At 35.1% G+C, this 15760-nt stretch overlaps 1 protein-coding gene across 8 annotated transcripts in view; it reads left to right on the forward strand.

Moving 5' to 3' along the window:
• NFIB (nuclear factor I/B) overlaps window positions 1-15760 on the forward strand; it is a 316963-nt gene that overhangs the window by 275938 nt on the left and 25265 nt on the right. For 4 of the 8 annotated variants that reach the window (XM_011930400.1, XM_011930401.1, XM_011930399.1 and 1 more), the window contains exon 8: window positions 2321-2505. In XM_011930400.1, coding sequence (XP_011785790.1) covers window positions 2321-2505 — 185 coding nt within the window. Of the gene's footprint in view, window positions 1-2320; window positions 2506-6605; window positions 6772-10143; window positions 10227-15760 lie in introns of all 8 variants that reach the window. The other 4 variants (XM_011930396.1, XM_011930397.1, XM_011930403.1 and 1 more) reach the window with 2 other exon arrangements.

A 15760-nucleotide genomic window follows, 5' to 3' on the forward strand; every position in this document is an offset into this window, starting at 1 on the left:
GGGATTACAGCCGTGAGTCACCATGCCTGGCCTGCTTTTCTTATTTTTAAAGGACTAGAATGGCTTTTATGGAAAAGGTAGTCATTTTTACTCTCAGTTTCAAATACGACATTTTACCCAGTTATAGCAGGCCACCTACAGCTCATGCAAGCACCATGTCAGGTTGCCCATAGATTTGAGTTCAGATTTGATTTCTGCAGTTTCAGTTGAAAAGAGATCTCCTCCAGAACTGTTAAGGCCAAAGTAATCTCAAAACCTAAAGGACCCAAGATGGAACTATGTTTATATCTTTCCAGGGTTTGTGTACAGATGTGAGCAAAAATCATGGTTAAAATGAGCTGAGATTAAGAGCAATTAGACACTAAGTAAAAGATGCCCAATTTTTGTTAGATGTTTGTATTTCCTCAAATGATACTTTCAAATGGATATACTTCTTAAATAAAGTAATACTTCAGTAAAGAGTTTTGTTTTAAGAAATATGTATTTGTTCTCTGAAATGCATACATTTGATGGAGGATGCTGAAACTTCAGTATGTAGGAAGATTACATGGGAACTTATTTAAAACATACATTTTGGTGCCTCACCCCTAGAGGTCCTGATCCCCTAGGTCTGTGTGTAGACCAAGGGATCTGTATTGTAAGAGCAATACAGACAATTCTCAGAAACAGTGCCCTGGTGGACATTCAGAGAACAAAGTTGTGACTATAAAATTGAATTTATATTTATTCTATTATATACATTCTTAATTACTTGTATTTTCTGAAAAAGTTTTTTTTGGGAGAGGTAAGCAATACATCCCACAAACAGGTTCCCCTACCCACAACCCACATAGTTTGAAAGTTGGAGATAAATCATTCCAGGCGATTTCCCTGTATAGGTTATGGTTAGAATTTATTTTTTTCATATTCTTTGTTAAGTTGTCTCATAAAACATTAGACATTTATAATTTCCTATCATTTGAATTGGGAAATATTAAATGGAAAGACATTTACTCTTCACTTCTGCATATATTTGTTGGTAGTTTTAATTTGTATTTCTATGATTATTTCTCTCAACATTATAGAGATAATGATCACATGATTATACTCTTTCCCCATCTTTCAAACTTAAGATTTATATTTCAAAAACTGAACAATAAATTATAAGAATACTAATGTTGAAAAGTTATAGTGAAATTGAATATTGTCCACATTGCATGTGTTTTATATAGTATTTCCCTTTATAAAAATATTATAAAATATGTGATTTATGGGTAAAGTGATATGCTTACCTTTGTGAAAGTTTAAATTTTCAGTGATATGTGTTTTATTCTTGGTTTCACATTAGCAATATCTTTTAAACAGCACATAGTAAAAGTTAAAGTAGAAAGAAAAATAGTCACAGAATAGAGCTCTTTTGGTTTTGAAAGAAACATTTTCATTAGGAGAGTTTCCAGCTCTATGTTTCAATGTTCATAAGCATTTCTACTATGACCAGACAATTATAAATGACATGAGATGATGTTGTATTAGTTATTGTCTTTCCTTCTAAACAACTGCCAAGTAGGATGTATAGGGAAATAATTTATTTGAAATTGAATTTCACTTTTTAAGTTTGGCAGAAAATTTGTGGGTCTTTTGCCCTCTACTTAATGCTGTGATTTGCTCTGGACTTACAAGACAAAGTGTTTTTTATTTGTTTGTTTGAGACAGAGTCTTATTCTGTCGCCAAGTTGGAGTGCAGTGGTGCGATCTCAGCTCCCTGCAATCTCTGTCTCCTGGATTCAAGTGATTCTCCTGCCTTAAGCTCCCAAGTAGCTGGGATTACAGGCACCCACCACCATGCTTGGCTAATTTTTGTATTTTCAGTAGAGATGGGGTTTTGCCATGTTGGTCAGGCTGATCTCGAACTCCTGACCTCAGGTGATCCACCCGCCTCGGCCACCCAAAGTACTGGTATTACAGGTATGAGGTACTGCGCCCGGCCTAAAGATTTTATAATCAAAGAATATGTTTTCAATGGGATATAAACGCTCAAAGAAGTGTTTTATCAAGTATTGACGTAACCTATAAAAGAGAAACTTATTTTGTAACCACTCACAGAGCTAGGAAGCAAGATTATTCATTTTCTAGAGTGATGTTTTGTCTCTGTGTAGTTAGCAGTACTGGTATTGAGAATAAAAGTGAAGAAGTAACTGTTGTTTTAGGAGAACTTGGTTACATCGTGGCGACAAAAATGAATGGTTACCAGTTTTGTAGTTTCACAGCATTCTTTAGGATCAGAATGGACCAATAAGTTAACCAGCTGACGAGTCAATCTTTCCTTTTCTGTCTTCTGCAGTCATCTCAACTCGAACTCCACCTCCACCCTCACCGTTGCCATTTCCAACACAAGCTATCCTTCCTCCAGCCCCATCAAGCTACTTTTCTCATCCAACAATCAGATATCCTCCCCACCTGAATCCTCAGGATACTCTGAAGAACTATGTACCTTCGTATGACCCATCCAGTCCACAAACTAGCCAGGTAAAAATAAGAGAGAAAATAAGATTAGCACCTAAGGGAGATGGGACAGGTCTAATTCTGACACACAAAGGTTAGTCAGACAGTGTGTCTGGCAGAACGTCAAACCTTAAAATCCATCTTCAGGAAGTTGCTTGGTGACTCAATAAGTTTTTATTTAAAGGTGGCTGAATGACAGGTAGGAAGTGTGTTGCCCCAAAGGGTAAATTTGTGAAGATGGTTTAATGTTTTTGGATTTTCATTGACTAAAGGGAAAGTTTATGCAGAAAGTACATTGACAGGAAAGCTCTGGGCTGGAGTTCACACCTCTGAAATACCTGGTTTGACACAGAGACAGTGTGCTTATTTCAGGCAGGAGTAAGGTATGTGCTAAAATAAACACACACAAAAGAACTTACAGTTGTATTTATAGACCAACTATTAGGTATTAAAATAAGCTTTGGTAATGTAAACATTTTCAGTGTTTGATGACTACTTGAATGTTCTTTGTAGAGACATGACTTACATTTAATAATGAGTGACATTACTAGAAGCGTCTTTCTTTTTTTTTTTTTTTTTTGTAAACATTGTGCAGTGGTTTTTGGGATTCATTGTGTAAGTGTAGTGACTCATGAGCATTTCTCACTCCCCTAGACATGCGGTTTCTTCTACCGAGAGGTTACTTCATCGCGATTTGGTATATAAGCATTTTCCACAATCAAGTAGACAGTCTTTGTACCAGACCTGGGGCTATCGATAATTGTAATATCTAAAACATGTAATTTTGTTATTATGATCTGGTATTTAGCTTTGCTGCTTTACCTCTAAGAATCCTGTCCACTCCTTATTATACCTTTTAATACTTTGCAGATTTTTCACAAACATTCTATCATTACTACAGTGGAACACTTCCTAAAATGCTAGTAAATAGTGTGTGTCTATCAATTTATAATTAGCAAAGAAAGGGGAGAAAAAAATCCCTTTGGTCTTAATTTGTTAAAATGAAACAAAATGGTCCTTTCTGAACTTTTAATTTAGAATAACAACATATCCAGGACCCTTTGGGTTACTTAAAAAGTTATCGTTACTTTTAGTCTGACTAAGACATTAAACTCAATATTGAATTTTGAATTTGAAGTTAAAATTACTATTTGTATTTTAGAAGAAAATGTTAAAATGTTGTAGCACTTTTCATGACTGCAGCACTAAAGACAGCTAAGTAAAAGAGTGGGATCTTAGTATATCGTTTAGAAATAAAATTTGTTGTCAGCACATGGATTCAGAAGTCTCAGTTCCATAGAGCATTTTGCTAGACTCAGCTGGGAACAGTGCACACAAGGTCTGATTTTAATTTGTGTAGAATTTCCATGAATAACAAAGTCTAATTAAGACATCCATTAAAAGTCCTTAACGTTAATTCAGTGTGGAAAATCTTAGAGTTCCATTGGATTTTTTTTTTTTTAACTGATGTCTTAATTAGGCACTGTTAGGGGAAAAATTATGCAAATTAAAATCAGGCCCTTAGTGTTACACATTTCTTTAATTATTCAGTGCTTGTTTTACGTATATTTCAATTTCTTTATAAGTTAAGAGGGCATATTAGGTGATAATCTGCCTATATTGTTCTCAGTTTTTCTTCACTTTTCAAGATACATATCACCTTCTAAGAGAAGCATACTACTCTCACCTCAAAAAAAAAAAAAAAAAAAAAAACCAGCAACAAAAAAACTCTCAGGATTTTGTATAATAGGAACCATGTGTAAGGTAGAATAATCCTTTCCTAATGCTGTTAGCTTCACCTTCAGACCAGACATCTCTCTTTTCTATCTACAGTATGAAAGTTCCATCTGTTAACAGCCTTAAAAGATAGAAATTTTTAGTGTAGCTTTGTCTATTTGAACCAGTAGAAAACTGAGGAGAAAATAGCCCTCAATTCTTCTGACCCTGAGTTTTAGGAAAGTTGTCTGCATTGGCTTGAGAATTCTTTCTTTGCCACCTTTATTCTTTTCAAACGAGAGAAGTGTCTATTAGTTCATGTTGTTCAATTCCAGTAGATGAAGTTTGTAGAATGGGCAGGATAGGATGATATATTTGGTGGCAGCATTTCCTTGAAATTATTGTCATTCTGCTTTTGTTCCAGGTAGGTATTTCAAACTGTTTTGGTGAACACTGTATATAGAAGCATTTTTACCATTGAATGTACTACCAATGATAAAATGAGACCTGTCTTCTTTCTTGAGTAGGATGTTTAAAGCACTTATTTCCAATGTTCAGATAACCAGAAATGGATGGTCTGCTGTAGAAACAAACTACTTTTTCCCTTTGAAAGGAAAAATGGGTCTTTATAGTTAACTACAGATTTTTTTTAAGGAACAGTATATTTGCTTTGATTTTTAACTCCAACTCAAAACCAATTAATTTGCGTTTCAAAATAGAATTCTTGGTATTTACCGTTTTAGCTCTAGAAATGGAAAAAAATCAGTATTCCTTCACCATTCACCTCTAGTCAGCTGTTGCTTCCCAGTATTCTCCAGCGCTGCACTGATTTTGATTTTTAAGATAAGCAACTGAGATGCCTTTTCCTCCCCACAGCAATTTTGAGATTAATTGCATTACTGCTGCACCAATTATAGTGAGACAGTCATGCTATTCAATGGAATATTTTGAATAAAATTAGTTTAAAGATGTAACTCTCCCATAGGTTTCCATATTGGAAAACTCTGGTCAGTTTTCCTGACATCAAGTTAAATACTTAAAATTACCCATGATGAATAGTCAGGATATTCAAGAAGTCCATTTTCTTTATAGAATAAATAATGTGGCCTCTGAGGAGCCTCACCGAAGACTTAGTTCATGTCTCTAAGTCACAATATTTAAGTGTTATTAGCTCTTCATCTTTTTCTCTAAATAAATGTCTACTTGTAATTGATGTGCAGATATTTAGATAAATATTCTGCTTCATTTTTTTTTTTTTTTTTTGCCTTTAACAGTTCAGATTATAAAGACTAGATACTTGCTGAGAATAGGCTCCCAGCAAATTGTGATGAACACCATGCAGTGGAGAATTCCAACATGGGTATAATAAAAAAAAATAACATTCTCTGTCTAGAAAAATATATTCCACTGTTTCTTCAAAGAGTGTATCCTTAGGATTTTGTTTCCTACCACGGAAACTATTTTTGTACCCAGGGGCTAAAACTCAGATAATAATATCTTTTCTGTCATTGCCCAGGGGATTTTCTCAGTTAATTCCCACAAATGTCAACAATAAATGTTTTGTGTAACTCTCCATGCACCACCATGGATGGAAGAGTAACTCAAATAACAATGCTCATTTGCTTTTCCTCTGCTTCCCCTCAGTACAGTTTAATTTACTTTGGAAATCTTTTATTTGTAGGTGTAAGGACAAACCTAGGTCAGCGTTTTGTATCATTGTATGACCTCTGAAAGTTCAGATGCTTTAAATCTCATTCTGTCTTCTTGTATTAGTAATCATCAAAAGTTGACTGTAGATCCCGGAATCTAAATTGCCTAATGTGTGCATCTGAGCACACCTGTGTGTGGGAGAGCTAGGGTTTTGTATGCAGGAGAATGACTCTTGACTGTAAATGATGAAGATTCCAGAATTCGACGTGTTTGATCTCCTAGATATTTTTGTGTCCTTTGTTTCAGTGATATCATCATGTAGGTGAAAACTGTGTTCTAAAAGCCAAAACTGACTCACTGTAGAAAATGAAGAGCAGAGAATAAGGAATCACTGGGTTCCAACTCTAGCTAGTTCAGTAAGGAATTCCAGTTTAGCCTTTGAGCTAAGCATTTAAAACTGCACTTGAGTTTCCTGGCCTACTACATGAAGGGATCAAGTCTACTTGGCTCTCAGGGGTGCTATAAAGAGGAATTAACCTATACCATGATGTGCTTTGAAGATGAAAACCTTTGAAATGCTGCTGCTCCTTATTACTACCAACCATTGACCAGCCTCTCCAACTCCGACTCGAGAGGGCCTGTGTGGCGCCTGTGTGCAGTGTGCTGGATCCGCACAGTCGTGTGTGCTGAGTGGACTTGTTGGACAAGATGACTGCCTTTTGGATTGCTTCACCCGGCATTCTGTTTTTGTTTTGTAGCCTAACAGCAGTGGTCAAGTAGTAGGGAAAGTGCCTGGCCATTTCACTCCTGTCTTGGCACCCTCTCCCCATCCCAGTGCAGTGCGACCTGTGACCCTGAGCATGACAGATACTAAACCCATCACTACATCCACTGAAGGTGAGGCAGCTTCACCTACAGCAACCAGTAAGTATTTCTGTAGGAAATGAGAAATGTCCATCAAAGGCACCATTGGATATCTGATCCAAGGTGGAAAACACAGCAATTTTTCCAGCTACCTGACCAGATGGAGATTTCTCATTTAAGTGGAGCCAGCAGGCATAGATGTGGCCCTGCTATCACAGGCTCTCTCTTCTCAAATTCCAGTCAGTGAATCATATTTGAAAAGGGAGAAGCTCATTTGTTTAAGTGAACAGCTGTAACAAAAATAATAAGTCATGCCTGCTTGTTCAAGGTATACATTGAAATTGCACTGAGTAACATAACGTAGAATACAAAGTTTTCCTATCACCCAAAGAGAGATTAGATAATTCCTACTTATTGGAGCATTCCTATAGAAATCAAGCCCCTTCACAAAGCAGATGGATTCAATGCCTCTGTAAGGTAATTGCATGTTTACATCATTGTAGGTTATGTCATTGTTAAAAACAGTCACATAATGTTGGGAACAGATGAGAACATTTCAAAACTTAGTATTAGGCACATGTAAGCTACCTGTACTTTCATTATCTGCAAGCTTTCTTTTTAAAACCTTTTGATTATTTCACCTATCATGGTACATCAAATACTGTGCTTTTTAGTGTGGACATAACATTTAAATGTCAGAGATTTAGCCAGTGAACCTTCCTAACACATACCAACAAGCCACATCTTTCCTTTGTTTTTTGATGTAAAATACTCGGAAGTGTAGAAGAAATTAATTTTGAGGTGGTTTCACCCAACTGTCAGCTTCTTACTACTGGAGCTGGAATGTACAAATTGGTGAAGTAGAATGGATAAAGCTATGGAATTGGTGGAATTAGCATGCACCTCACCAATTAGACAGATACCTTAAATTCAAACATTTTATTTTTCTTTCTTAGAGCAAGAAAATCCCCTGATCTTGAAATTTCCATGTGAATCAGAGACAATCAGAGGCATGCACCACTGGCTCTTTCCCAGCCATTGGAAAGATGCTCTTTTTTTTTTTTTTTAATGGTTTCTGAAAGACTACAAAGGAACCCTATAAGAAAAATGGAAAAGGCCGGGCGCGGTGGCTCAAGCCTGTAATCCCAGCACTTTGGGAGGCCGAGACGGGCGGATCATGAGGTCAGGAGATCGAGACCATCCTGGCTAACCCGTTAAAACCCCGTCTCTACCAAAAATACAAAAAACTAGCCGGGCGAGGTGGTGGGCGCCTGTAGTCCCAGCTGCTGGGGAGGCTGAGGCAGGAGAATGGCGTGAACCTGGGAGGCGGAGCTGGCAGTGAGCTGAGATCCGGCCACTGCAGTCCAGCCTGGGTGACAGAGCAAGACTCCGTCTCAAAAAAAAAAAAAAAAGAAAGAAAAATAGACAATACTTTGTATAGTGAATTCAGCATTTCTTTCTCAAAATTCATGAGTCCCGTAAATTAATAAGTTCCTATAGGCTTGTAATACCCATCAGTAATTCTTAATGCTTAGAACACTTCCCTGAATGCACAGATGGATGCGACCCAGTCAGGAAAATCTAAAAATTATTTTGTTCTAAAAGCTTGCTATGTGCATTACAGTCACCAAAACACTAAGTACTAATTTTAAAAGTGGATGTCTTGACATCTTTGAGCAAGCAATGTCAGCAATTTAAATAAAAGCACATAGAAAACAGATTTTTTTTTTTAAGTAGTTGAAAGATTATCACAGGATAAATGATCAAAACCAAGTTTTAGAAACTCTGATGCCTACTCTTATGAAGTTATTAATAGAAGAGATTCAGGAGAGGATCAGACCCAAATGATCACAGCTCACTTATGGGAGTACCCTCAGCCTGTTTGTTAATGAACTGTTTTTATACTTACATACAGGTTGTTCAAAAAGGGATCTGATTTGACTAGTAAAATTACAAAATATTCAAAAGGAATATCTTGGTTGTATAAAGATGGCTGCATCAGTCCATTTTCCACTCCTACATAAAAGAAACATAGTGAGTAGTTTTTCTTTCCTGTAAACAAGCTTGTAGCTCCAGCTTCCTAGGCACCACCAGTAATAAAAGGCTGATCATTGAATTGATTCAGTAGTATGGTTAAAGAAAACACAGAAGCCAAGGAAAGCTCTTCCTCATAGTTGAAAAGAAAAAGCAGCATAGATTTGGTGCTCTTCTGTAAGGGTGAGGCTCCTCTCCGGCTGTCTGTGAGGTGTGGTGAATTCCAGAGACTTGGAGCTTGAGTAGGGATCCCTGGTTGCTGATGACTGCCTTGCATGGCCCCTTATTCAGGAGCAATTAAAATATGAATTGTGAGCATCTTCACTGTTTTTAAAAAGTTGACCTAAAAAAGCTTCCATGGATCAAATTCTGCAGTCCTTTAAATGAACAAGGCAGAATTAATATATTGGTTTTAGAAAGCCAGCCCATTTAAAATGAAGCCTGGATTCTTCATTAATCTAGTGGTTTTAAACCAAACGGTGTAGCTTTCTTCACAACAATAAAGGTAATATATGGTAATATGGAGCAGTGGGATTGCCTAGTTCTGGGATGATACCTTACTCCTTTCCTTGTGAAAAATAACAAAAGTCTTTAGGAGTAGCTCCCTGTTCATTTTTTTTGTGTGTATGTATGTGAAAAATTTACTCTCTACCAAAAAGCAAAAAGCAATTGTACAAAAAGTACTTGCAAATGAGACTCTAACAATGTAAGGAATAGTCACCATATATACTTACTGCCTAGTGGCCAACTATTTAAAGGGTGCATCAGCTTCCTTCCTGGATCAATTACAAGAAATTGATTTTTGTATTTGTGCTAATGGGAAGTATTTTTTTCAAAAACATTCCTGTCAGACTGGAGGCCATTTTCACAAGTAAAATACCGAGCTAATTCATTCTACATGATATAGACTCCTCCTTCATAATAGTAAGATTTGATTTCCTTTTTAGCAAGACTTTTAAGTAAGACATTTTCCATCCCATATCATTAAGCACATCTGCTTAAATTCCATCATTAAAAACTGTCACTTTTTCCTGGCGGACTTTCAGTCTGCTTTACATTTAGAATCATATACCATCATTGATTATTTCATATTAGACAACTAATATCTGGTGAAAAAGTACAGCAGGACAGTTACTAGAGCATGTAAGTGTGAGACACCCACACTGAAGTATGAGATCTGCTTTACTGGATAGATTTTTTAGGGGGAATAAACTAGTTGATTTGAAGTCAATTATTATTTCTTTTCTATCACTTGGTATTTACTTAGACAGAAGAGAAATGAAGACACTTTTTTTTTTTGGTTGCAAATCCCACTTCTCTGGGTTTCTTATACATGGACAGGGTGTTCGTTCTGATAGTTCACAATTTTTATCTTTGTTTTTGTTCTTCCTTAATCAGCCTACACAGCCTCAGGCACATCTCAAGCCAATCGATATGTGGGACTAAGCCCAAGAGACCCATCCTTCCTACATCAGCAACAGGTGGGCAAGTTTCACCCAGGTGTGATGGTGTAGCCACGCTTTCGCTTCCGTGCTTCTCCATGTTGCCTCTCAGATCCGGACTCAGAAGGGGGCTCCCGGGGCTTCTGAGACCAAAACTGATCATTTCATTTCCCAGAATTTTTTCTCATTGATCCTTTGTTTCTCACCTCTTTGAGCAGAGTTTCTCAAATTGGCTCATGACCTTTTCCATCTCTGTAGCATATATTGATAACATCCATGAGTAATAGTGTTTCAGCCAAAGTGTATTTTTCTCAGTCTCATTGGCTATTGAGAACTTCCTAGACTATAGCTTTCAAAGACAAAGACTGCAAACTGTTTTAAAAGCCAACTAGAATAGAAGCAGTATATAATTCGAGTTTTTGAGTGATTTCGTATTTTCCAGATGTTTTGCTCTTCGCATTTGTATTTTAGTCCAAGATGATGAGTTATGAAGCTAAAATCTCAGGCGACACTTCATTCCTATTTTAATAGCTTTAAATTGGTTTACTGATTTCAGTTGTGATAAAACACTTCTTTTTGGTTCTGCTTTCTTACATCATTTATGTTTCTAGTAGCATTTTAAATTTCACATCTCATTAATGCTGTAAATTTAATGCAAGTGAAGTGTTTACCCAAACTGTGAAAATATACAGCCAGGATTAATGGTGGCTTATAAACAGATCAACCACAGTCAAAAGCATGGACCATACCAGTGTAGAAATCCCACAGTTCTAGTTACAGGATAACAGAAATAATTCTAAACAGTTCCGAATTTAAATATATTTTATGATGCATACGTTTGCTGCTCTCAAGTTTTGATAGCAGAGCAGTTTGAAATTAACAGTATGCAAAATATTACATAGGGGAAAATTAGACTATAATAAATAATAAAGAGCTGGTGTTAACTAACTTGCTCTATATTTATAAATTGCCTGTGCATATATGAGTTTTTGTATAGGTAGTAAGATACTTTTGCCCACTTTGTTCTAGATCTGTTCACCTCACATACCCTTGTTGTGGTCTACCTCAACTCTGCTTGGTGTAGAGTTCTCAAGTCCTTTCCAGTTGCAGCCCAAGGGGGCAGACTGCATATTAAAGGTCACCACATGCAGAGCTCAGAGAAAATCATAAAGATGATAGCTTATTCAGGATACTTGATGTTTTGCCAGGTTTAAAAAAAGCAAAACAAAATAAACCAAAAGAGTGAGAACTAACTGAAAACATCTGTACACAGTTATGAAAATACCAAATAATAATTAGTGGTTTTGCCAGCCATTGGCTTTTCAACATAAGTCTCTGGAATGTTGCTTTTTTTTTCCACCTCTAAAATTGCTATAATATGAAATGAGTTATAATTACTATAATATGGTTCTATTTGACAAATGTATGTGTCCATTGTATTTTTTAAAAAACATATGCAGGATGTATAGGTTTAGAAACTTGTTCTTTTAAAAATCATTACACATTCTCAGGAATATTTTTCTCATGGGACTTGCATTATTCTTTATGACACATCTCTAATTTCCAGTTAATTTTTAATTCATAAAACATGCCTCCATTATTTAAACCTTTAACCCCAAATGCTAGTTAGAATACTCTAACCAATTCCATGTATTTGGAGGCAGCCTTCCTCCTCCACTACCCTACCTATGGCAGCTTTAGTTTTCTTATCCCTTATGATAAATGTTGAAACCTCATGTAATTATGATTACAAAAGTCCGTTAATATAAGAGTTACTTATATTAACTGTATTTTCACATATCTAAAAATACATCAAGAAAACTTAACAAGCATCATGAAAATATGAATTTTAATGTAGATAGCATTCTGGCACATGATATATTTTAAAAACCATGAGTTCTAGAACTATAAACTATTTTAAAATCAAAGAAGACAGCCACTTATTTAAGTGGACAACATTGAATCAAGACCACTTACAATATGAATACCTTTTGTTCAGTCAATTATGGTTAATACTTATGGAATACATGATATATATTAATTCTTGGAAGCAAAAAAAACCCATATGTTCTTTATAGCTAAAAATGTTAAATACCATGTGGACAGATAATTTGTCCTCTATGTGTAATGAAAGAGTTAGTGCTTTTTAATTGAAGAAGCCCATATATGCTTTATTTTATAATGAACTCCAGCTTTGAGGCATGCAGAAAATACCTATAAAGCATTTCTTGTTATAGATGTATAGTAGTAAACTAAGGCTAGAGTCAAAAGCCTGTTCATTTTAGCTTTTCAAATTTTAAAAGAATTATAGAAATGAAGTTTTATGTTTATTATCCAGGAATAAAGAGACAGAAATAGTTTAAATGACTTCAGCAAAGATTATTCTTTCCTTCAGTAGAAATGAGATTGATTTACTGTGTCCTTTCATTACTTTGCAAAGATTTAAAAGAGACTACTCTTCTAGAGGCAGTTTCTCAATGCATTTGGTTTAAAGCACTCAATGATGAATGAAAAGGAAAATCAAGGGGTACATGAAATAAAGGTAATCAATCATGTTATATTAGCTAGAAGAAATTCAAAATTAGAAGGGCAGTGCTTTAGTCTGAGAGGCTTCTTTTAAACATTCCCTATAGCCTTTAATATACATGACCCTTTAAGAATAAATATCATCACCAGGTACATTCTTCAGTTCATGGTGGCTGCTTTGTAAAGATTTATCCTTTTAGATTATGAAAATACTGATGTGTAGTTTTGAATGTTGTTTTTTTCTTAGAAAAGAACTTTAATACAGCCTACATAAATTAGAGTTAATGATAAATTTAAAGTGGTTGTGTAATTTTGACTATTTTATAAATAATCTTTCCACAAGATGGTACTACAGTGGAGTTTCCAATATGGTCATTTTCTAGCATTATCTAGCATTGATAAGCATACTAGCATTATCAAATTAAGATGAAAAGCTTTATAATGTTAAAACGAACCCTGTACTTCACCTGTAAGAGTAATACATTCATATTGTCAAATCTGAATACTAAAAGTATACACTTTTATATCATTTACTTGGTACACAGACAATTGTTATTAGTCATTATACATCTTTCTGCTCCTTTTTATAATAATTATTGCTGATGACATTGGTTGCTAACTGCTTGGGAATACTAGTTTATTCTGACTGGAAGGAAGTTCACCTATCATTGAAAATAGATCTCATTTGAATCTAAAAATAAATTCACATAGTCGTGAAGACTATTTCAAAGAGGTTCATGTAAACCAGTTGATAATCTGCCATTAAAAATAATCCTCTCTAATCAGTCATAACAGTCAGCACCATACCAGCTGATCAGTATTTGACTTTAGACTTTTTTCTTTATCTCTTAACACAATCTTGAATCCTTTTCAAGTCTAGAACTAGTCTGTCTTTGGGATTATTGGCTTAGTTATTGCATTTGCTATTGGCATGGGGGAAATCTTAAAATCAGAACTTCAACTGGAGCTTCATTCTTCTTTTCTATTGGAAGATGGTTTTGGTGGCTTGAAGAACTCATGGGTCCTGCTTTGGCAAACTGAACTCATTAGTCTCTGCTGAGAAATGTCTTTTTATGGTTTGGAACATTTTCAGAAATGTGGAACACTCCCCCCTCCCGTGACTTAACTTCATAGAAGTTTAGTAAAATATAGTATATCCTTTTCTCTCTCATACGTTATAATTCATGAACACATTGTGCAAATTCATTATGATAGGAAATGAAGGAACCACATTTCCCAAATTTCATCTCCCTGAGAAAATGGGAACTATCAGAGTGTTGAATGTTGCTTAGAAAATATAGAAATTATTTTATAATTCAGTCTAACAGTTTTAGCACGGATGAATAATATGAGACAACTTACTTGAATTAGTACCAGTTTCTTATCTGGTCAACCTCATAGTGAGTTGCTAATTTCAGGCCTCCTTCCTTTGCTATCATAGAAAGTTTGGTAGTATTAATACAAGAGAATCTGGCTAATTTGATTATCACCATTACATTTGAGTCTAAGGTCATAATAAGAGCCTAAATTATTACTGTTGTACATCAACATATATTTAAAAATCTCACTGTAAGTTGGAAATAAAAGTTTGCAGCTAAGAAGCTTCTTGTTTAGAAATAAAATTTCACCATTCGAACAAGCCATTAAAGTACATATTAATTTTGATGTATATTTGAGATTCCAATTGAATAGGAGCTCACTTTTGCCTTCCCTGAGACAATAAAGTCAAGTAAAGTCTAGTTTATAAGAAATCGGTCTTATTTTCATAATCTCAAATTATAATATCCTTACTATACATATGTTACCTATAATAAGAGCTAATGAATCAGTGGCCTGATCAGTTCAGGTCTTTGCATTACTTCTCACAATTGCATGGATTTTATTGGTGCTTGGGCTTCAGCATGTTACATCTCTTGCATGACTATATAACGCTGTTATTTGAATTTCAATTACTCGTTTAGTTTATATTTAAATTGTTTCAACACTTTTCTTATACACTTTTGTTTTTAAAACTAGAATTTGAAAGTACTTCTCATTGCACTGAAAATTTCTGTTACACAAAATGGCCTTTTTAAGAAATTACCTCTGTAGGATTTTTTAAAAAATAAGACGTTAGTTTAAATCTTCTTATAATATTTGTCGTGGCAAATGGCAAAGCCAAAGCTTGGTACTACCACTGGAAAGGTAGTCATTTATTAGCGGTGAGCAATTAAAAGGACACAAGTGGACTATCAACAAACTTTTCAATACAGTCAGGAAGCAGGCTATCAACACTTGGGCTGTTCTTATTGTGTCTGTTATCATAATTGACAGCTTGACGTAAAACGCTATCACATGACTTCTGGGTAGGTATGTAAGTGGATAAGAGGTCACTTTTCATGTATGCTAGCTTGAAAGGAAACACATTTAAAGGAAGTTTCATTCGAAATAATGGCTATGCAAATGTTTAGCTCTTCGGCTAGTTCTTAAATTCAAAAAATTCTTCTATTGTCTGTCTTTTGTCATTCACTGGTTTGTTCACTTACCTTTACTGGGAATCAAAGACTAATATCCAGATAAGCTGTTCTAATTAATGTAAAAGTAAAATTAAGTTTTATGTAACCTTAAATTTTAATCAACAAAAACACAAGTAAAAAATTATCTTCTTTTCTGAAAATAGTAACTTAAAAAAAATCTAAGTTGAATCAGGGAGGTAGAGGGAATTCTGAAGGTTATATTTACAGATATCTTAGCTTTAAATATTCTTGAGCTGCACATGAAGGACAGGGTAGGAAAGGAACAATGACAGGAAACTGGTATAGTGGGTGAGAACCAGGGATTAGGAGTCAGAAGGTTTGAGTTTTAGTGTTGATGTGACAGGGCATTTCTAACCTTGGACAAGTCCTTAAACCTTGAAAAGGAAAATGAAGAGGTTGAACTTCATGAGCTCCAAAGTCCCTTGAAGCCTTAAAATTTACAAGTTATAGTAGCCTCTAATGGAAAAAAAAAAAATTTGATTTTCTAATACTCATCTTATGATTTATGGTTTATAATGTTTATTCTGCTCA

This window comes from Colobus angolensis, unplaced genomic scaffold, assembly GCF_000951035.1.
Source record: "Colobus angolensis palliatus isolate OR3802 unplaced genomic scaffold, Cang.pa_1.0 Scaffold86, whole genome shotgun sequence".
NCBI classification, from domain to species: Eukaryota; Metazoa; Chordata; class Mammalia; order Primates; family Cercopithecidae; genus Colobus; species Colobus angolensis.